The 24,154-nt window shown below is 43.3% G+C and overlaps 1 protein-coding gene across 1 annotated transcript in view; it reads left to right on the top strand.

Moving 5' to 3' along the window:
- LOC138249226 (matrix metalloproteinase-20-like) overlaps window positions 1-24,154 on the top strand; it is a 93,113-nt gene that overhangs the window by 41,669 nt on the left and 27,290 nt on the right. Inside the window, exons 6-7 of the mRNA XM_069203202.1 lie at window positions 575-734; window positions 20,742-20,875. Of these exons, the coding sequence (XP_069059303.1) occupies window positions 575-734; window positions 20,742-20,875 (294 nt within the window). The remainder of the gene's footprint in view (window positions 1-574; window positions 735-20,741; window positions 20,876-24,154) is intronic.

The raw sequence follows: 24,154 nt of genomic DNA on the forward strand, positions 1-24,154 counted from the left end.
TGATACTCACTATGCCATGGAGAGTAAAGTTGCAGACAGCAGTAGTTACTTTCAAGTAAACATGAGTTTCCAGGGACATTACATGTCTCCAGAGTTCCACACCCCAGTTTGTCAGCTGTTAGCTCTGTGAAGGGTGATTGTGAGCAGATTTCAATCCAAAATTACACACTTTTTAGTTAAATAGAAGACAAGGTCGAGATTTTGATTCTAGACATGGAGACTACATAAAAGTCAAAGTAAGCAAAAAAAAGATAATTTTGAATTGCCAGATTTAATAAAGAGTAGTAAGAGCTGGGAGGTTGTGGTGGTTAAACTCGGGACGAACTAGTGTCTTAGGCAACTGCAATACGCAGAGAAATACGGAAAACAAATGGACCTTTTGGGCCCTGTCTGCTGCTGCTACCTGTGAATCAAACAACCCCAGCAGCTACATTAGGTGAATTGAAGGGTTGCTAATACATCTGTTTTCGAACTCGCAAAAAACACAATTAAAATGTTTTGTGAAATGACTTGTAAGAAAGTTAAAATCAACCTTAATAAAAGCCAAAAAAAATAATCTCTCTCTTAAATTTAGGAACACAGTCGATCTTCGGAGGAAACTATTACCCATACTTCTATCAACACATGCGCTACTTTTTCCCAAGACGGCTGGTGGTGGAGGAAAAATGTCAAGCGAACCTGACATTTGATGCAGCGACTGGACTGGGCGAAAATCTAATTTTCTTCAAAGGCAGGTAAATATACCTTGTGTGTAGGATAGCCACGTGTTCAACAGATTAATTTGTCATTTATAGAGCGCAACTGTCACTCCCTAGGGAGCATCCTGGCGCTAATTATTTTATTAATTAATTAATTTATTTATTTATTTGAACAATCAATAGCCCCTTGTATTGCTATTGCTTGAGTTGCTATAGTAAATTAAAATCTTAGTTCTCAATTAACAGTACATTTTGACATCACAGTAGTCCGATCTTTGAGTATTCCTTCCTAGAGGCTCTGGGAGCAAACACAGACTTTATGGCAAAACATGGTGCATTTGGGATTGAGAGATTATTTGCTTTTTGGTGCAAAGGAAAGCGGAGGATAGGGAATTAAGGGCCAGATGCAGGAAACGGATAGCGACTCGCAAACGGCAAAAATTGCCATTTGCGACTCGCTAATCGCGTTTCCCTATGCAGAAATGCATATTGCGAGTCGGTACCGACTCGCAATATGCATTTCAGAATCGCAAATAGGAAGGGGTGTTCCCTTCCTATTTGCAATTCAGAGTGGTATGCAATACCATTTGCGACCGCATATGCGGTCGCAAATGGTGTCGCAGTTACCATTGACTTCAAGTGGATGGTAACCCACTCGCAAATTGGAAGGGGTCCCCATGGGACCCCTTCCACTTTGTGAATGGACCCACAAATATTTTTTCAGGGTAGGTAGTGGTCCAAGGGACCACTATCTACCCTGAAAAAAAAACGAAACTAAAGGTTTCGGATTTTTTTTTAAGTGCAGCTCGTTTTCCTTTAAGGAATCACGAACATGGAGGTCTGCTGACTACAGCAGGCCTCCATGTTTGCGAGTGCCTAGACTCGCTATGGGGCCGCAATTTGCGACCCACCTCATGAATATTAATGAGGTGGGTCATTGCGACCCCATAGCGAGTCGCAGACGGTGTCTGAGACACCGTTCTGCATTGGAAATTACGACTTGCAATTTGCGAGTCGCTCCGACTCGCAAATTGCAAGTCGCAATTCCCAACTTTGCTACATCTGGCCCTAAGAAACAGATGTGCTCTCTATTTTGGTTATAGCCATTTAAACGTCAGGCATTGTGATGTATGAATTTGTGGAATTTTGGATTTTGCCAGCACCACAATCATGGCGCCCATAATTTTGTAAACTTCCATGAAATTGGTGAAGCCATTAATATCAATTATATGAGAAAAAAAGGCAAAAATTGAGTATTTGCAGTAGACAGAAACGTTCATATTTAAAAGCGAAAAAATGGAGTGCTATACATTTTGTGTCTTGTGCAACAATGTGACGGACCCTTGTAGTCTAGAATGCATGCTGTTGTGAAGTAACTGATTTAAAAACTCAGTTTTACAAAATGGGTAAAATGTGCACAGTTGTTCAGGAAAACTTAAAATTCTGTCAATTTCTGCTCCTAAAATCTCCCTTCTTGGCATAAAGCATCAGCTTGTCCCGTGGACACCCTCCTAAAATTCTGTTGCCCTCCGCTCAATAGCACTCTGAAAGTATAAAATATCAAAGACTCCGCCAGTTCCTGTTCTCAATCAATCAATCAATCAAAGCCATTTGTACAGCTCACAGTTGCTTTATCAAAAGCGTTCAGGCCTTTATGGTTTATGAAGTCTGACAACAGCGGCATCTATCATCGAGGGCTAATTATTGTCAGTGAAAGATTTTTAACTCCCTTTTAAAGATAAAAACCAAAGGAATGCTATGAAGGTTGAGTGAGAGAGAGTTCCAAAGATTGGCTGTCAGAACTGTGCAGAAACTATCTCCCCATCTGATTTTACAGAATTGTGTAATCTGCATCAGGTGGAGATTATTAGATTTGAGCAATCTGTGTTGCGTATAGGGGCGGAGTCTATTTCTCAGATAAGCAACCTTCCCCTCCAAACACTTTAAATGCCAGAGTGAGGGCTTTGAATTTGATGCGCTTAGTGACTGGCAGCCAATATAGCAGCTTGAGATGCAGAGTAATAGACGCCTGTAGAGGAGCTCTCTAGATAAATCTTGCTGCTGCATTTCGGATAATCTTAAACATTCAAGTTAGAAAGGCTGCAAGGACCAAATAGAAACTATTAGAATAGTCTAAGCAGGAGATTACCAAAGTGTGAACCACCATTTTAAGTGTGGACTCAGGTACTAGGTCAATCAATCAATCAATATTTGTAAGGCGCGGCATCTCACCCATGAGGGTCTCAAGGTGCTGGGGCCTCATATGAAGAGCCACGTCTTGAGGTTCTTCCTGAAGATGGTGAGCGACGAGCTTTGTCTGAGGTACAGGGGGAGGTTATTCCAGCTCTTTGCTGCAGTGTAGGTGAAAGATCATCTTCTAGTGGTGGTTTTGCAGATTTGAGGGACGGTGGCCAGGGCCATCTGGGTGGAGCGGAGGGATCTAGCGGGGGCATGGAAGGAGATGGGGTGGTTCAGGTCGGCTGGTCCTGTGTTGTGTATGGCCTTGTATGTGTTGGTGAGCAGCTTAAAGGTGATTCGCTTCTCGACTGGTAGCCAGTGGAGGGTCCTCAGGTGTTGGGAGATGTGTTCTGGGTGACGGAGGTCCAGAATGAGTCTTGCAGTGGCGTTCTGGTTGAGTTGAAGTTTTTGTATGTTCCTACTTGAGTTGCTGGCTTAGAGGGCATTGCTGTAGTTGAGCTTGCTAGTGACTAAGGCATGGGTGACTGTCCTGTGACAGTCTGCTGGGATCCATCTGAAGATCGTTCAAAGTGCAGCAGCTTCCTTAAAGATTTAAGTTTGGCGAAACACACTGAAGATATGTGCATAATTTGAGAGGAAAAGAAGAGGACCGGTCAAGGATTATACCAAGATTTCTAGCAGAGGAGGTGGGAACCAGAGAGAAATTGAGGTCTTCGGCCAGAGGCTAGTGCTGGACCATTGGGACTGAAGAAGAGAACTTACATTTTATCAGAAGTCATTTTGAGGACAATAGCATCCAACCATCCAGCAATTTCCTAAAGTTTGTTGAGAGCGATCTCCAAATGTTCCAGAAAGGATGTTAAAAGCTAGGCATCATCTGCATAGGATACCACCTGCACACCACAGGATTCAACCAAATCCACCAAAGGAGATCGATATAGGATACAAAGAGTCAGGCTTGGAGCTGAGCCTTGCGGGTCTTCATGTAAGAGGGATTTTGGGGGAGATGAAAAAGAGTGGAGATCCTTCCCATTGAAATCTGCCAAAAAGGATTTGATCCACAAGAGAGCCTTGTGTTGAATGCCAGCCCGTTTTAGTCTGTCTAGAAGGTTGGCATGCAAGACCGTATCAAACGCTGCAGACAGTTCAAGCAGAACCACCACAGTTGAGTGTCCACCACCTAAGTTCTCTTTATTATAATCTGTAACTTCCAGTAATGCAGATTCCGTCCTGAAGACTAAAAGCTTGATTGTGAGTCATAAGCAAGGACATTCATTTCCACAAAAGGGGATCAGTTTCCCTATGATTTTAGCTGGTGCTGGTAGAAAGGGAAAACGTCTAAAATTACTCAAGATGGTGGGGCCTGCATTGGATTTCTTGAGGAGAGGCAAAAGGAAAGCTTGTTTCCAATTAGAGGGAAATAGGCAGTTTTTCAAATTTTGTTAAGGACCGGGTTGAATGTATGGGAAATCATCCTAAGTATGCAGGCTGGGCAAATTGCTGCAAGGGAACCACCTTTGGTGACATGGTTATTTAGACTTTTCATCCTTGGTGTGGTCTCCCTTAACTCTTTGCCTCTGTTTCCCAGGTTGTTGATGTGTGCTGGACTCTGATTTTGCTGTTTTTGTCACTTCGGGCACTTTACCACTGCTAACCAGTGCTAAAGTGCAAGTACTCCTTTCCAAAATGTGTATGTCATTGGCTTATCCACAATTGGCATACTTGATTTATTAGTAAGTCCCTATTACAGTGCACTAGAGGTGCCCAGGGCCTGTAAATCAAATGCTACTAGTGGGCCTGCAGCACTGGTTGTGCCACCCACATAAGAAGCTCTGTAATCAAGTCTCAGACCTGCCACTGCAGTGTCTGTGTGCAGTTTTAACTGTAAATTCGACTTGGCAAGTGTACCCACGTGCCAGGCCTAAACCTTCCCTTTTATTATATGTAAGACACCCCCAAGGTAGGCCCCAAGGGCAGGGTGCAGTGTATGGTTAAGGTAGGACATATAGGGGGTCATTCTGACTTTGGCGGGCAGCGGAGGCCGCCCGCCAAAGTCCCGCCGTCAGAATACCGCTGCCCGGTCAAAAGACTGCAGCGGTAATTCTGAGTTTCCCGCTGGGCTGGCGGGCGACTGCCAGAAGGCCGCCCGCCAGCCCAGCGGGAAACCCCCTTCCATGAGGATGCCGGCTCCGAATGGAGCCGGCGGAGTGGAAGGGGTGCGACGGGTGCTGTTGCACCCGTCGCAATTTTCAGTCTCTGCTTGGCAGACACTGAAAATCTTGGTGGGGCCCTGTTAGGGGGCCCCTGCAGTGCCCATGCCATTGGCATGGGCACTGCAGGGGCCCCCAGGGGCCCCACGACACCCGTTACCGCCAGCCAGGTTCTGGCGGTCAAAACCGCCAGAACCAGGCTGGCGGTAAGGGGGTCGGAATCCCCATGGCAGCGCTGCCTGCAGCGCCGCTATGGAGGATTCCCTAGGGCAGCGGGAAACCGGTGGGACACCGCCGGTTTCCCGTTTCTGACCGCGGCGTCAGAATGTCCATGGATGCACCGCCAGCCTGTTGGCGGTGCATCCGCGGTCCCCGGCCCTGGCGGTAGTCAACCGCCAGGGTCAGAATGACCCCCATAGTAATGTGTTTTATACGTCCTAACAGTAAAATATTACTAAATTTGTTTTTCACTGTTAGAAGGCTCGTCCCTCTCATAGGTTAACATGGGGCTACCTTTAAATATGATTAAAGTGTAGATTCCCTTTGGGAGTGGATGGGCATGTGGAGTTTGGGGTCTCTGAGCTCACAATTTAAAAATACATATTTTAGTAAAGTTGATTTTAAGATTGTGTGTTTGAAAATGCCACTTTTAGAAAGTGAGCATTTTCTTGCTTATACCATTTCTGTGACTCTGCCTGTTTGTGGATTCCCTGTCTGGGTCAGTTTGACAGTTGGGCTGGTTGCACCTCACACTAGACAGTGACACAAAGGGAGCTGGCGTGTAGTCTGCATGTCCTGATGAGCCATCTGTGCTAAGAGGGAGAGTAGGAGTGGTCACTCACACCTGAAAGGGGTGTGCCTGCCCTCACACAATTCAGTCTCCAACCCCCGCATGAGTGTCTGGGGCCTGGCCTGGGCAAGGCAGGATTTCATATTCAAGAGAGTCTTTGCTTTGAAGTAGGTATACTTTAAAGGAGAGATTGGGTATAAGAAGGGCACCCAAAACCACAGACTTTAGAACACTTCTGGAAATCAACAGGAACCTCTGCCTGGAGAAGAGCTGAAGAGCTGAGGAAGAAGAGCTGCCCTGCCAGTGACTGTGCTTTTTGGAGCTATCATGCAGTTGCTGCTTCTGTCAGAGTAAGAGGTCAAAGACTGGACTTTGTGTGCCTTCCATCTTGTGAAGATCTCCAAGGGCTTGATTTAGAGCTTGCCTCCTGTTGTTTGAAGTCTCAGGGACAGCAAAGACTTCTCTCTGCCAGCAACTGGAGTCTCTGGAGACACTCCTACTCTGCCCTGTGGTGCCCATCAGTTCCTGGGACCGTGAAAGGAGAAGCTGGCAGCATAAGAGGAAGAAATCCACGCACAGAATGCCGTGCGGGGAAAAGATCGACACGGCTCCAATCTGCGGCTGAAAAATCAACACACCACTGGCTTCACGGCTGACAATTGACGCTCGCCTGCAACGCGACCAAAGAATCGATGCATGGAGCTGGAGAAACAATGTGCAGCATCGCTGATGGAGGCTGGTGAGATTGCAATCCGCGCTGTGTGGTTTTCGGATCATCGTGCGGCTGGATTTTTGACACAAGTACCGCTGGGTGTGTAAAAACAACGCCCGGACCCAAGATCAATGACTGGATCAACATATTGCTCTCTTGCGAAGAGAAGAAATGACGCGCCCCTCCCCGACAAAGGAAGAAACGACGCAAGGTCTCGCTCGTGAGTGAAATTGACGCATCGAAAGCCCTTCTTGACGCACACTCACCTGTGCGGGACTATTTTTGACGCACCCAAGGTACATTTTTACGTTCACAGTGTAAGTGTATGTTTAAAACTACATGAAGACTCTTTTTACTTTTTAATTGATAACTTGACTTGTGTATTGTGGATTTTTGTTGTTTTGGTCTTGGTTTATTTAGATAAATATTCTCTATTTTTCTAAACCTGCATTGTGCCATTTTGTAGTGTTTTTATTAGGTTGCTGTGTGTGTTGGTACAAATACTTTACACCTAGCACTCTGAAGTTAAGCCTACTTCTCGTGCCAAGCTACCAAGAGGGTAAGCAGGGGTTAGCTGAGGGTGATTCTCTTTTACCCTGACTAGAGTGAGGTTCCTTGCTTGGACAGGGAGTAACCTGACTGCCAACCAAAGACCCCATTTCTAACATGGTTGGTTAGGTTTCTGACTTTATCTAGAAGGACAATCAAGTTCGGATCAGTGCAATCTTCCAGGTGAAAGTTCAGATCTCTGACGAGGATGAAGGTCTTGGTGTCATTGATGAAGGGTGTGATGAAGTCTGTGATGTTGCTGGCAAAGTTGGAGCAAGGTCCTTGATATCTGTATAAATAGTTTCACACAATAAAAAATTTGACATGATGTGTAGTTTCAGCCTGAGGTGTTCCATGTAGATAGGTGTGGCGACTCTACCCCTAGGCTTGTGCTGACAGTTCTGTCTAATAATCTTGTAGCTGGCAGGGATGGCTGTAGTGATGTTTAGTGCCCAGACTAGGTTCAGCAATGGTTTTATGAGAAAAAGAAGGTCTGAGCCATAGTAGTTGAGTAGGTCACAAATTTAACTGGCATATTTAGTGGGTGAGCAGGTCAGGAGGAGTGTTGGAAATGGCCCTTTTTCCAGAGTTATCCTCAAAGCTTTTGCTTGTGACCTCCTGTTTTTGATCCTGTGCTGAATTTCATTTTTGCTGGCTCTCGGACTCTGGGAACTTTACCACTGCTGACCAGTACTAAAGTGCAAGTGCTTTCTGTCTAAATGGTATTGGGGATTGGTTTATCCACTCGATTTACTAATAAGTCCTTAGTATAGTGCACCATGAGTGCTTAGGACCTGTAAATCAAATGATACTAGTGGACCTGCAGCACTAATTGTGCCAGCCACATAAGTAGCCTTGTAAACATGTCTAGGGCCTGCCACTGCAGTGTCTGTGAGTGCAGTTTTAAACTGTCATTTCACCACAGCAGGTGCAACCACTTGCCAGGTGCCAAAACGTACTTTTACTGCAGGAAAGGCACCCCAAAGGTAGACCCAATGCAGCCCTTTGGGCAGGGTGCAGTGTATTTAAAAAGGTAGGACATGTACTGGTGTGTTTTACATGTCCTGATAGTGAAATACTTCTAAATTCAGTTTTCACTATCGCTAGGACTATCTCTCCCATAGGGTAACATGGGGATTCCCTTGAAATACCTTTAAATGTAATTTCTTATTGAGAGGAAATAGAGCTATAGACTTTGAGGTCTCTGAACTCACAATTTAAAAATACATCTTTTGGTGAAGTTTGCTTTAAAATTGTAAGTTTTAACTTTTAGAAAGTGGGATTTTCTTGCTTAACCATTCTGTGCTTCTGTCTGTCTGTGGAACACACACCTGGGTCAGAATGACAGTTGGGCTGTTTGTGAATTCACTTTAGACAGTCACACAAAAGAAGCTGAGGTGTACCCTGCATTTCCCGATGGGTCTTCCTGAACTAGAGTGGTGGGAGGAGCTGACACTTGCACCTGAATAGGCCTGTGCCTGTCCTCACACAAAGCTGTCTCCAACAGACAGGGAAAGACATCTTTGAAGTTTACCTACTTCAAAGACAGAAATGGGTATAAGTACTGGACCTCTGAAACCACATAGTTAGAATCCTTCTGGACTGAGGACATTCTGTGAGGAAGAAGAGCTGGATGCTGTAGGAGGGACTTCCTGTTGCTTTGCTGTGCTGGCCTGCTACTTGCTGCTTCTGTCCTGGGAGTTAAAGGACTGGACTTTGTTTTCTACATCCTGCTCCCAAAGGTTCTCCAAGGGCCTGGACTGAGCTTGCCACTTGTTAAGAAGTCTTAGGACAACAAAGGCTTCATCTGCCAGCACTTGGGCTCGTTTGGTGAGAGTCCTGACTTGCCAAGTGGTGCCAGATCCAGTTCATGGGCCCTTGGAAGAGTGCTCTGGTGCAACCAAGAATAAACTAAGCGCCTCAACTTCAGAGCGACTTCAGAACTGGTGCTGCCACATGCCACCTGCACTGGAGCCATGGTCCTCGCTGAGTGCAACATCCGTGACCTGGCACACAAGCCTGACACGACCGCAGTGCTTCCGAAGTCCCACCTCAGCACCTGTGGCCTCGTGGCATGATCGTGCACCCCAAAGTCAATGCCTCACGTCTTGACCTGCTGGATTTATCAACGCCTTGTCATTAGGAACCAATACCTCACTGCCAATGCTGCATCACCTCCCTGCAACCGTAAGGAGCCAACACCTCACCTCCCCTGCTTAGCAGTAAGGAACAGACACCTCACCTCCCTGGTGGCAGTAAGGAACCAACGCCGCACCGACTCCAGCAAACCCTCACCTCCCCGTGCAACGTCTTTGTTTCATCATCCTTTTCCAAGGTACTGTACCTGGGGTCCGTGTGATCCGTGACCAGCTCATTCTCCCTCGCACGTGATGTCAGACTGTTGGAAACAACTCTGTCAAGACATAGTGATAGCCCCAGTTGAAGTAAGCAATACACTACATTTAGGGGGTTATTCTAACTTTGGAGGAGGTGTTAATCCGTCCCAAAAGTGACGGAAAAGTGACAGATTTACCACCAGCCGTATTACGAGTCCATTATATCCTATGGAACTCGTAATACGGCTGGTGGTATATCCGTCACTTTACCGTCACTTTTGGGACGGATTAACACTCCTCCAAAGTTAGAATAACCCCCTTAATCTTTAAACATTTGTATCTTTGCTTGTGTTCGTTGGATTTTTGTTCTTTTAGTCTTGTTTTACTTAGATGAATATTGGCTGTTTTTAAAACTGGTATGGAGTACTCTTAGGGAGTGTTTTCACTGTGTTACTATGTGTATAGGAATACCTTACACCTTGCCTCTGAGATAAACATGACTGCTTGAGCCAAGTTACCAAGGGGGTGCATAGGGGTTATCTTAGCTGTGCGACTCCCTTACCCTGACTAGAGGGAAGGTCCCTTCTTGGACAGGGCAAAATTCACTGCCAATTAGAGACCCCACTTTAAAAAAAAGAGCATACATGAGAGCATGCAGGGATATGTGGGTGGTGGCTGGTCAGTGTGAATGTGTGAAACTGGGGTGCTGGATGCTGGTAGAGCAGGATTGTGAAGTGATAGGTGTGGAAGAGTGGCAGACAATTGGCAGGAAACACAGGAAAATGCTTTTTCTGTATTGTGGGAAGCCGTAAGGCAGTAGTGTGGCAAGCAGTGGCTGGGGTTAAGTGCATGGTGGAATGCAGTGGGGTAGCTGTGGGTAAGGGAGAACCAAGGTTTGTGATGCTGGGCATGGTCCAGACGCAGTTACACAGATTGGCTTGCCTCTGGTGCGGCTTTGGCTTGCTAGACGCATATCTGCTGTACATGTCTGCAGCACATACTTGCTGCCACCAACATTAAATAGGTTCTGGGAGGGGGTTGAGCACATGGGGCACTGGGCAGGGCTGAGATATACACAGGAGGTTTTAAGCAGGATTGCGGAAACAGGTAAGTAGCACTGGGGGAAAAGTATGGCAAACAAAAGCAGTCCTTTTAGGTGTCATCTAGCAATAGGTAATACATCAATTATAGATGATCCAACAAACCCAAACAGAAATTTTAAATAAATGTGGCTATCAGGGGACTCTAATTATGTGTAACAATCCTTTTATATACAAATTTTACAGTCAAGGATCTACAGTTGGATAAAATAATGCTTTGTGAACAAATGATTACACAGAGCAAGTGAGCACAGTGAAAAGCAATAGAAAAAGAGGAGGTCACTACTAGGACGTATACAATAGATGTTTAATTATAATTGCAAACAAACCAGGTCTGTGTGAAATAGGAGCTCCTAATCGGCCAACATCTTAAATACACTGTTTTTGTGCCCAGAAATGTCAACAATGTTTAGACCAAGAGAGAGAAATTAGAGGATCAGCATCAGTACGAACAACATTTATGTTCAGAGCATACTGGTAGATCTAGGCACATACAAATAGAATTTAGCGACCAGGAGTTAATAAAAATTAATGAAGAGAGGGTCCCCTAAAACATTTACAATATAGTTTCCCAAATGAATTGTGAAAAGCTGTCCCTTTAGGGAAATGAGTGGCAAAACACCTGTCAGGTCAGTCAATTAACAGGATGGCAGACACAATAAGTACTTTTAATGTGTCAGTGTAATGCGCTCCATGCAACTTATGAAATGGTGAGCTATCTCTATATTCAGTCTGCAAAAGATGGTTTAGTTGGGAAACTGTTGAGCGACAGGACAAAAAGAATGAATTAATCATGAACATTACTTCAACAAATAGATGGCATCCACTTGCTCAGGGCTCGAGCATACCATAGGTAATACAGTGGGAGGAGCCCACTGTGTGTGGAAAGAGCAATGATGATTATTGCGGCTCCTAACAGACTGGAAATCAAGGGGGAAAAAAGGACTGAGGTGTAGCCATGGACAATGTATGTGGTGAAATACAACATGTAGCTAAGGATGCAATGCAAAGAAACTTATTTTGGAAAATAGCGTCAAGCTCCTCTGCTGTCACAAAGGCTTAGTCCAGCTGACAACAAGCGTGCCTCTTGATCATGGGAATGCGGAAAGGCACAAGGCAATAAAAGGGGACTAAAAAGTTGCAATGACGTACACAACAAAGAAAGCATACTGAACATCTGGAATGGAGGGTGTTAGATGTGGCATCCTTGACATGATTTCCCCTGACCTTTTGCCCTCTGTTTTTTTGACCCATTTTAGCTGGTCTTTAGGAATTTCTGCACTTTATCATTGCTGACCAGTTCATGTTTCCTTATTGCAAGGCCTTTCTTTCCCATAGGATAGCATTTGGATTATCTTAAAACATCTTTTAAGTGTAATTTCTGATTGGGGAGTGATCGAGATAACAAGTTTGGCGTCCCTGGATTCACACTTTAAAATCACAATTTATGGCAAAGTCGGATTTCAGATTGTTAGTCTGAAAATGCCACTTTTAGAAGGTTGTCATTTGCTTACCTTAAACCTTTCAGTGTGTTAGCCTGTCTCGGAATATATGTCTGGTATGGGCTGGATGACAGCTACAGTTTATAAATTCCCTCTAGACAACCACAAACACAGGACACTCAGCTGCATTTGCATTCATCTGCATACTGATGGGTCTTTCCGGGCAGACGGAACGGAAGGGCTTGACACTTACATGTCCTTTCTCCACCCAAACGACGGATCACCCCACCACAGATAGTCTGGCAGACAGGGCTGGGATGAAAGTGACCCTTGTGAACTTTGCAGAACCCCTTTGAAGTCTCTCCCACATCAAAGGCCTTTTTGGGTATGGTTACTGGACCGCAAATCCCTGCAAATCAGATCGCTACTGGAGTCAAGGTGTAGTCTGCCAGGAAGAAAGACTGCTGTGCTGCAATTGGGACTGCCAGTCTGCAACTGTATTGCTGTGTTGGCCTACTGAAAAAAGGGCCACTAATGTGCTGCATGGTCTGCTGTGTTGCCTTGCTTCCTGCTGCGTCTGTCATGCAGTGAGAAGGACTGGACTTGCTCGCTACATCCTTGCAACCAATAATCTCCAAGGGCTTGCTGGCTTTCCCCCTGTTCTCTGCAGCCTCAGAGACATCAAAGACTGCTTCCAACTCTCCTGGTGCTGCTGGACTCTGACCCTGTCTGTCCTACCACTGACTGAGGTGCCCCTCTCCAGTCCTGGGCCTCAGAAGTGGGTTCTGCAGCTGCAAACTGCAAAAAGCAACACATCGCTCAGAGTGCGGCAGAAAGAGCAAGGTGCCACCTCAACCAAGAAAACAACACATTGCATCTACAGCTACAGAAAGCGATGCATCGCCCTGAGTGGTGCAGAAAAACTCACTCTTCGCATCCCTGTCGTTGACCCAGCGGCTACCAGACAACAGCAACCTCACCACTGCGCTACCCGATAACGACGCTCAGTGCAGCACACCGCTTGTGCATTGCATCTATTCCTACAGTATCTGATGATGCACATCGCCCGAGTGTGGGAGAAATATCAACACATAGTAACCCCACCAACGACGCATTGCTCCTCCAAAGGTAATGTTTCAGCAGACCCTTCGTGGGTTCTGTAGCCGGCATACCCTCCATCGCAGTCGGCCTGAATGTTGACTTTGCACCAGTCCTTCACGACCTCAAGTAACCTTTATACCACTATAGACTTCTAAGTACTTTTTTCTCATTTTAGGCCTGATTTAGAGTTTGGTGGAGCAGGTTACTCCGTCACAAATGTGACACATATCCTGTCCACCGCATCACAATTCCTTTATAACTTATGGACATTGTAATACGGCGGACGGGATATCCCTCGGTCAAACTCTAAATCGGGCCCTAAATCTCTAAAAATCATATCTCAACTTCTACTGATTGGATTTTAATTGTTTTGGTCTTTTTTCAATCAGATAAATCTTATCTATTTTGTGAACATGGTTTGAAGTCTTTTTGTGGTGTCCTTCACTGTGTTACTGTAATTTAAGTGTTGCACAAATACTACACACATTGCCTCCTAAGTTAAGCCTGCCTGCTCTGTTCCAAGCTACCAGACAGTGAGCACAGGTTAATTTAGGTTGTATATTTGACTTACCCTGACTATGATTGTGGTCCCTACTCGGACAGGGTGCACATCTCTGCCAGCTAGGGACCCAATGTCTAACAGAGGGGAAAGAAAGTCACCATCTTGGAATGCCGGACACTCTCAATGTTACAATCAGAGATGAAATATAGGGTATTGTGCATCATGCATGCTGAATGTAGATGGGGAGCATTTTGCAAAGGTTGTGTCCCTTAAACTGTGTGGCTGATGCATGGAGTGTAGAAGAAGCCACTGAAGACTGTTCCAGAAGTAAAGCCATGCATGTTATTTGAGATAGAGAATAACTGAATTGATTACATGTAAGAGAGGTATACAATTGTCATAAATATGTCCTATGGATACAGAAAGAGCCCACAAGGGCAGACTGAGTACTCTGAAACATTGTACAAAATTGGAAAGGAAAGCAAACATGGATAATGGTATACATACTAAGTATTGCATATCGTACATGTGGCGAAGGAACACCAACTTCTATTACATAGTACACATTAAGGATATGCAAAAGGAGAGGTGTACATAAATCCCAGGCACATAGAATGTCAGAAAATTAGAAACTCACGTTAATCAATGACACTCGTCTAAGGTGTTGAGACCTGAGGTCATTGCTGAGCATTTCACTCTCCATTTAGATGTGCATCTATTAAGAGATGCCTGTATATTGCCTCCCCATGTGGAAAGTTTTACCTGGTCAATTATTCGCCAGACAAATTATGTTTCACAATAGGGCATGTTTATTAAGTATTTGACCAGAAGTGCATGATGATGTATTTTGAAATTTGGTGTTTTATCCTGCTTTTATGCTGGATGATTCTGTCTTTTACTTTTTGGGTGGTTGTCCTATGTAAACCCAGTTATGGGGATATTTTATGGCATGCACATAATTTGTGGAAATGCAATTTGTAAATTCTGTAGGAGTATGAGTAATGTTTCTGTGTACAAAGGTTTAGGTGTTCTGAATTTGACTGCATACTGAAAAGTTGCAGCATTTACAATGACATACTGAATGTGGCAGAACTAATAGTGAAGTTATAGTGATCTGTATAGGTTTCCATGACATGGCATGTATCAAATTATCCTGTAAGTTCCTGTTGCGGCAGAATGACATAAGTGGTGGTTCATCACATAGACATAGACATAGACCACTTGCCACCAAAATTGTCCAATATTTTTCACATTCTTGGCCACTGTATTAGACACTGGACTGTTTAAGGGCACAGAATACCAAGCATTTAGAGTAGCCTCTTTGACTCAATTTCTCACCTAAGGCCGATAAACAAAAGGTCATATGACTCATAAAGTTATGAGTGCAGAGTCTCCGCTTTCATGAAGGAATCTCTACACTGAGCACTGCAGTGAGACGATTCTGCCCGAGTGTGGAGACTCCGTACTCGTAGCTTTACGAATTGTAAATCTCTTTGTGAATCGGGTCCTTAGTGTAGCAACATCTCTAAAGTAATCACTCTTTGATTTAATGTGATTTATAATTCATAGAGTGAACAAATGCCCTTGGGCATCTTGGCGCTAACATTTATTATTTTCTTGACCTGAAGCAGGGGGGGAAAAGAGGACTACAAAGAAAGAGAAAGCAGCCAGGATTTCAGATGTTTCCAAAAGCTAGTCATATTGGATTGACATTTAAGGTGCTTAGGCACTTAATTCCAAAGTTGACAGTTGGAGTGAACAAAGCTTCTTCCACCCCAAGAGACGCTCTTTTGGACGATAACTGTTTTGGAAACTGCTAATTGCAACAGTCTATTGGGAGTGTACCACTTTATGCACCAACCAAAAAAAGGGGGTCATTACGACCCTGGCGGCTGGCGGTACACTGGCGGTAACACCGCCAACAGGCTGGCGATGTTCCGCCAGTGTATTATGACCGTGGCGCATTAGCCACGGCTATAGCGCCGGCCCCTCCACTTGACTTGACTTCCGCCATGCGGTCATAATCCCCAACCGCGAGCCTGTCCATGGCGGTAATCACCGCCATGGAAAGGCTGGCGGTATGGGGGACTCGGGGTGCCCCTGGGGTCCCCTGCATGTCCCATGTACTTGGCATGGGCAATGCAGGGTCCCCCAGGCACAGCCCCATCGCGCATTTCACTGCCCGAATTTCAGGCAGTGAAAGGCACGACTGATGCTGCTGCACCCGCTGCACATCAACATTGCCTCTGGCTCTATTATGAGCCGGCTGCAATGTTGATGTGACTATATGAAATGTCATAATAGGGAGCCACCAATACCGCCAGCACCAGTGGTATTGTGGCGCCCGTGGCTTTGGCGGTCTTTTTGCAAGACTGCCAAAGTCGTAATGAGGGCCAAAGAGTCTTAAAGACCACTCTTTTTCAACTTGAAGCCAATGAAGCTCCGATAAGGCACCCAACACAGATTTAAACTTTGGTATTTTCTTAAGAAGGCGACTGTCTACGTACTGCAGAGTCTTAAGCTTGTTTAGAGAGCGTTGTTTTAAACACAGATAAAGGGCATTGCATTAATCCAATCAGGATAGCACCAAAGCAATAACAGATTTCTGCAAATCAAAAGGAATAAAAGGCAGAACCTTCCTCGAAGTTCTCAACAAGAAGAAAGAGAACCAGACAATTTTATTAATGTGAACCGTGGATGACAGATCAGAATCGAAAAATAGCCCTAAATTCCTAACTTTGGGTACTGCCAAGGAAGGAGGCCACCAAGATTGATTTGAAAAAGAGGTGTCCTTCCCAAAAGGAGAACTTCAGTTTTTTCTGAGTTCAGCTTGAGGCAACTGTCACTCATCCAACTAACAATTGCACACATGCATCTGCTAAAATGCTCAGTGGCCTTGTGAACATTACTGGAGATTGACACTACAATTTGAGTGTTGTCGGCATAAGACACAGTGGCAAAGATGAAGGAACGAATCAACTTAGCTAAGGGGGCCACATATATGTTAAAAAGCATTGGACTCAGTGATGACTCCCGGGGGACACCATAAGGCAAATAGAAAGATTGGAAAATATGCTCTGTAAGGGCCACAGACTGCTCTCTACTTGTTAAAAATGAGTAGAGAAGATCAAGGGCCAATCCAGCTATCACAATTTCTGCTACGCATTCCAGCAGGCCTGCATGTCTCACTGTGTCGAAGGATGTGGAAAGATCCGAAAGGACCCCTGCAGCCCTCTCTGTTATCCATGAAATATGTAATCTCTTTGGAAACTACAAGAGCTGATTCTGTACTGTAGCTTGATCTAATGCCAAACTTACCTCATCCAGAACTTTGTTATTATCTAAATACTCTGAAAGAGTACGGTTAAGATGCTTCTCAAGGACCTTTGTCTGAAATGGTAGATGTGAAATAGGTCAATAGTTTTTCTCTTCCATAGGCATAAGTGAAGGTTTTTTCAGCAGAGGAAGAATAGAGGCTTGTTTCCATCCATGGGGAAGGAACCTACACCAATAATAATATTTAACAAGGTTATAAGAACCATAGCTAACTTATCGGCTATGTCATGTGGTATTTTGGGAGGGCAAGGATTTAGGGGGGCTCCTGATTTAGTGTGACTGATTAACTCAAGTACTTTCTCAATATATAATGGTGGGAAGTTGTAGAGCTTATTATTTTTAAGGCTCCAGTAGGCAGTCTCTGTGCTTGGAACACTGATATATGAGGTATACTGCCTCAACTTTATTTTTGAGAAATTCCGCCAGCTTATCACAAAACATATGGCTGGGTAGCAGGGCATTGGAAAATTAGGGCTAGAGAATGCTTCAACAGTTTTGAAAAGCTAGCTCAAGGAATTTTTGGCCAAATAGATTTTTCCGTATAATAATTTGTTTTCTGCACAAAGATACATTTTTTGTACTCCTGAATATATTTTCTTTTATCTGTATTTTTCCTCTGCATAATAGATCGTCTCCAGACTTTCTCTTGCGTAAGGCTTCTTTGTTTCAAGGCCCCAAGTTTGGATGAAAACCATGGTGCGGTTGATCTATTCCTTCTATTCCTATGAGTTTTTACATATTTTAAAGATGCCAGCTTAATGACTGCCTCATTTATTCACTCTGTGAAGTTTGCTGCAGATGCATTATGGTCATCTGTGAGAAGCAGCTGTCTTCCATTTGCAATTTCTCCAAATTCTAGGAAAATTACCATATTGCAGATTGTCCTTAAGGCCACGGGGATTAAAACTGTCATAGGCGATAAGAGTATTTCTTTCTGTGGGCTTTCTGTATAGATCAGTACCAAACTTGCCTTCATGAAGCATGATAGTAAGGCCCACAAATGGGAAGGTGGTATTGCTGGAACTATGAATAAAGTGTAAAAGTGCATTGCGATTGTTAACCCAGGTAATAAAAGCAGAATGTTCATTTGTGTTGCCTCCCCAAATCATTAGAACATCATCATTGCAACATTTCTGTAACCTGATGCGATTAAGAAATGGATTACTATAATGGAGAATAGTTGGATTTTCAAAGTTATCGACAAAGATAATGGCAAAATTCAGGGTAATAACCACTCTGATAGAGATTCCTTTCCATTGTTGGTTCCATAATTGAAAGTTGGTTTTGGTAAGGGCAATCTTCAGAAGAGATGTGAGAAAAATTGTGGGGACTCTGTGTGGACTCGGTCTGTGTTCCCAAAGGTTAGTGTTGATCTCTGGTCCTTCTCTCTTAGGGATATTGCTCTATAGTGATTCAATATCCAACCCAATCAGGAGATCCTGTAGGGCTTCAAAGTAAAAATCTTCAATCTGGTTAATAAGATCAATGTTGTCCCGTATGTAAGTATTGGCGAGGGGGAAATACTCTTTGATAAGGAGGACTAGATATTTTCCTATTGGTTCTAAAATTGAACCAGAATCTAAGACAATGGGTCTCCCAGGCCAGCTGGTGGCATTCTTATGGATCTTGGGAAGCATATAGAATACCAGTATCCTGGGAGTCTTAATAGTTAAAACATTATTTTTTTGTGACTTAGAAATCTGCTTTCCTAACCAGTTTTGGTAATTTGTGATATACTCTTTTGGGTTTGTTTGGTTGGATCTCCTCCCAGAGGTAATTAGTGTTCTGTATTTCACAACTGGTGCAGTACCTTATCCCAGTAACTATCATTGTCCATGACGACAATGCATCTGCCTTTCTTGGCTGGTTTGATGATGTGGTTATCATGTTTGAGGGAATTAGGTGACAATCTTTCCTCCTTCGTTATTTCATAAGGTACATACTCAAATGTTTCTTTTGATTTCATCATATCAATCAACCGAGGTTATGTAGTGGAAGAATGGAAGACATTTACTTTGAGACTCAGGAAGCTAAATTCAGTGGACCAGATAAGAGAGCACTGTGCACTGCTGAGGCAAGTATTCAACATTTTTTAATTTTTAGTTCATGGAATTCTGGAGTAGCACTGATGCAATACAGAGATCTTACCCACAGGAGGAAGTGCTGCAAAACTGTTAGCAGGATGCAAGGGATTTATATTAGGATTTGCTACAAATCACCAGCAGTGCCTAGATAGTTTCCTCTTTTAAATATCCTGTTAGAGACAATCCAAGGAGAGCATATGCTTGGACCTAGAACTGCAGTGCAAATAATATTTTACTGACAAATCTGTGCCTCCTTACAAGAGACTATCTTAGAGATGTGTTTCCTCTCTTAATCAATGTTCTACTGCCTGCATTTTACTCCAGGACATGGCCTTAACAGGATCCATTTACCAAATGAACAACAAATCCTCTAAAATCGGCATTGATGTAGTTGTAGGAGTGGAATGCAGGGGAGTAGAAACTTATTGGGAAATTTAGTTTCATAGAAGTAGAGAAATATCGTCCTGGCAGGATCGCCTATTCTGCATGCTATTCTTTTAAACCCAAGGATAAATGTCCATTATATATCTAAAAAGGCTTAAGAGATGAAGATACAACTGATTAATAAATTGAAGATATCTCCTAAGGTAACATTTTGGGGGGTTCGCTACATAGATTGCAATAATGCTAATGCAATTGGCTTACATACTGTTGCAGAATGTAATTGTTGCATAGGATAGTCTGTGAATGTGTTTGCACTTGACAAAGGTGTACAGGGTGGTGTGTAACTACATGAACATTGGCTAAGGGTTTGTATAAAGACATCTATGATTACTGTGAAGGAAATATTTTCTAGTTTGAAACATTTTTACTAGTGACAAAGACGTCTGCCAATATAACAGAGACTTGGGAAAGTTGTTGGCACTACAATAGCAAACTTCCACTAAGATCTCAAGTCAGTATTTAGGAATTTCAGCTCCTACCAATTGTTTGTTTTTGCAGTGGAGGGCCACTGACATAATTTTATATTTATACATAATATCTAAGCTATGAGATAAAATGTAATATTTTACCTTGCAGTGAACCTCTCAGGAAGATATTGAAATCTGTATGCTGCCCCAAAGCCAGTTTAATGTGCGGAAATGTATTGTTGAGGGATGCCCAGAAAAAAGGAAAGCATGTGGAATTCAGTATTTTGCAAGCTGATTCTACATCTTATGCCTTATTTCTAAGATGAAAACGCAGGATAACTGGTGTATACCACAACTTGTAAAGAATTTGCTTTGTAACAGTGGCATTTACTCCATCCTTTCGCACAACTGGGCTATTGAGGAGGCAACATCAGGGCCCTAGAATAAGAAAAATGTCAGATGGACTATTAATGGTATATACAGCAAATTGTAAAGTAATCTATTATAGATTGGAACATCTTAAAATTGTTAAATCATTTTGAAAGGTACCCAGATATAAATGAAAAATAAACTGGTTATCTCTAGTTTTAAATCTCAAATTGCATCTCCATAGCTGTCTGCAGTTCATAAGATGTGCACTGCAGCACTAAACATGGTATGTGTAGGCAATTCTACTTTTGTCTGTTTAACCATTGAAAGTGAACTAGATATGCCAAGACAAGAAATGTTTCTAATATAAGTATTCCAATATTCAATATGATGGTATATGCAATATTCAATCATTTCAAATATTGAAGGTCGTCAACTAAAATTTTAATATTTCATGTTTAGAAATATGTGGAGCAGGAATTTAGACATGTCATCTGTTAAAGAAGGACTTATCAAAGATCTTCTACCTCAAATGAAGTCAAATATTGATGCCGCCTATGAGGTTCCTTCAAAGAAATCGTTGTACATTTTCAAAGGTAACTCACAATACATGGATTGTAATATTCTGGAATTAATTGACCGTGCTTTTTTCAGATCTTATCTATATTAATTAATAATATTTTCAGATCTATGACAAGCATGGATTGAGGCTACAGACTATAAATTACAGATGTGAGTCTGAGAGGCAGGTGAAGACACATTACATGGGAGATAATTAGTAGCCATAATTGGCCTGCAGGTAGAACAATAAGGCTAGTAGCACACCTCCATGCACCTCAAAATAGTGAACACAGCGGAAAAAGGATCCTCTTCCACCTTCAGAGGTAATGTGAAAAGAATGACTCCATTTTCTTTCAGTGCCTTTTGAGTCTCATTCTGTGAGGCAGTCAGTTCAGACATGGTTGTCCACTCTCCTCCTCTTATTTTTAATGAGAGTGAGGCCCAATCAGCCAAAGAAAAGTAGAAAAGCATAAAAAACAAAGTTTATTTTTTCTACTTTTATTAAGCTGATTAGGCTTCCCTCTCAGCAAAGCAAAGGGGAAGACCATATACCCATGTCTCAACTGGCTACTTCACTATGGGGTCATGAAGCTGTTTTTCACTCTCTTGTTCAGGTGAGAGTTAGCTCCAGCTACCACAGCGCTCCCTATTTTTACCAGAGCTAGACTTTAGACGTGGGCCAGGGGCTTAGGGAACCAGCAGGCCAAAGCATTCTGGAGAAATAGGAGCCAGTATGACACAATGCTCCATTTGTGGGCCTCCAAAGGTACATAAAGGCTACAAAGGAAGAATTCTGATTGGCTAGCCTACTCCCAACATTCCATCCAGGGTTGTAATGTACATTACTTCCCACGGTCAAGGGCTTTATTGTTTGTTGAAGGCCCGGCTCCAAAATAATAGCCTCAAGCCAAAGGTTAGGCATAATGGCTCCTGCCTGAGGCAGAAGGGCTATAAGTCTGATGCAACTTTCCACCCAAGGAGGGCAGAATGTAATAAATTAGGAAGAAATAGAAAGGCAAACATTGGAATGTTGGAGCAGAAGGCTTACTCAATTCAATTCAATTCAAACCGGTTTTATATAGCACATAGCTACCCGACCGGGTCTCCCTGAGCTTATTGACAACCTCTCCAGGTTACCTACATGGACTCCAAAACAAAGCTCAGGCTTCAAAAAGGTGACTTTTATGATATTTTCTAAAGATGGATTCTGACTTCTAACTTCTAAGGAAGGCAGGAGGGTAGTCCAAAGCCTGGGAACCAGAAAGGCAAAGGAACGGCCATCACATCTTACTCCTTTGGCCTTGGGCACTGACAAGAGCCACTGATTGCTAGAACAAAGAGACCTCCCTGGGACACAGGAGATCACTATGCTACAGATAATGAGCGGGCCTTTCCCATGGATGGCCTGATTTGCAATGCAAAGGACCTTAAAGAGAATTTTCTTTTGAACTGGAAGTCAATGAAGGGCTAATAAGGGAGGTCCGGCTGATTGGAGCTTTGGATTTTGATGAAGGATTCTGGCTGCTGTGTTCTGGGCAACTTGTAGACATTTTATCACATATTTTGGGCTCCCTAAGTGGAGGTACCACAATCCTCCTTGTGGAGTTTGGTAACATATGTAGGAACTTTCTGAGGGGTCTAAGCATACCGAAATAGGATCCTGCAAGTTTTTGGGGATAGAGCTTCCATGGCAAGTTTCTCATCTATCCAAAAGCCTAAACTCTTAATTGATTGAGCCAGTTTAGGTAATTCTCCAAGTTGTTCTGGCTATGCCAATTCTAACCATCTTAATTTGTTGTTCTAGATCACAAGAACCTCAGTTTTGTTGCCGTTGAGTTTCAGAGAGCTTGTGGACATCCAGTCTGTGACCTGCCTGAGGCATGAATTCAATTACACTAGGACAATGCTGTGTGTTCCTACAATCTCTTGTAGGGGCCATACATACAGATTAAAAAGTGTGGTGCTCAAAGATGAGCCTTGAGGGACACCACAATGCAGAGGGTAGCTGGTTGAATTAATGTACCTTTGCACACCTGGAAATCCTGCTTCCTAGGAAGGCTTCCAGACACCTAAGAGCATCCCCTGAGTCTCACACTTTCTCTTGAAGAGGATAGGATATGAAAGAGTATCAGAGGCGGCACTGAGGTCCAACATTATCATGGCTGCTGTGCCACCTTGATCAAAAACAGCACATATTTATTCGGTCGCAATCAGTAGTGCGGTGTCTGTCCTGCAGCCCATTCTAAAGCCAGTATGAGTGAGGTGAAGAATATCATGACTTTCAAGGAGCTGGACAGGTGTATATTGACCTGCTTTTAAATTGGCTTGCTCACTGCTGGGAGCAAAGAAATTGTTCCATAGCTCTCTGCAACAAGGCGATTCACTGTAGACTTTTTCAGGAGTGGATTTATTATAATATGTTTCCATGCTTGGAGAATACAGCCGCTTTCCAACGAATGATAAAGAATGTCGGTAAGGATGGTCAGAAGCTCCTTCCACCTAGGCTTAAAACATAGGTAGGGGAAAGGTGCAAAGGAAATCCCAATTTTATTGTTTTCACTATGACTTCCAAGGTTTTGAGGTTCAGCGCCGGAATAGTCGACAGAGTGGGACCTGACCATTGCCTCACTGGCACCATGATATTCTTTGAGGTTGATTTCGGGAGAAGGCTTAATATTTTATTAACTGTGTTAATAAAAAAAGTGGCAAACAAGTTGCAGCACTCCACTGACAGAGGCGGCATAATGAGCATAAGCTCATTGTCTACCTTAAATAATTCCTTGAAGGAATTCAGGGGATTCTCTATCTTTTCGTCAAAGTGGGCAATTTCTGCCAACTTTATTACTTGTTTATAATTTTTTAATACTGTTCTATGGTAGTTTTTACTATTGTCATTCTGATCTTTCCTCCATTCTCTCTCCCTTTTTTGGCTTCCCTTTTTTAGCAATGTAAGCTTTAGCATATATCAAGGGGGCCTATCTTTTATCTGATTTGGCTTAACAGATTTCCAGGGGGATTCTAGACTCTAAAGAGGTATTTACCAATTGTACAAATGTATTATATCCTTCCGTTGTGTATCCCGCTAGAGTAGGAATCGACTCGGTGAAAGTGTCCATCTTCTCTCTTTCATTGGTTTTGGGCCACAAGCACCTAGGCTTTAAGGTGGAATGCTTCTTAGCTGAAGTTTCCCGAACCTCAAGCCAAAAGGGGACTAAGTAATGGTTGGACCATAATATAGGTATTGGGCCTTCCGTTGTTAGCTCATTGATATTTGTAAACACAGGGCCTCATTTACAAAGGTTTGGCGTAGGGCA

This window comes from Pleurodeles waltl, chromosome 8 (genome assembly GCF_031143425.1).
Source record: "Pleurodeles waltl isolate 20211129_DDA chromosome 8, aPleWal1.hap1.20221129, whole genome shotgun sequence".
NCBI lineage: Eukaryota > Metazoa > Chordata > Amphibia > Caudata > Salamandridae > Pleurodeles > Pleurodeles waltl.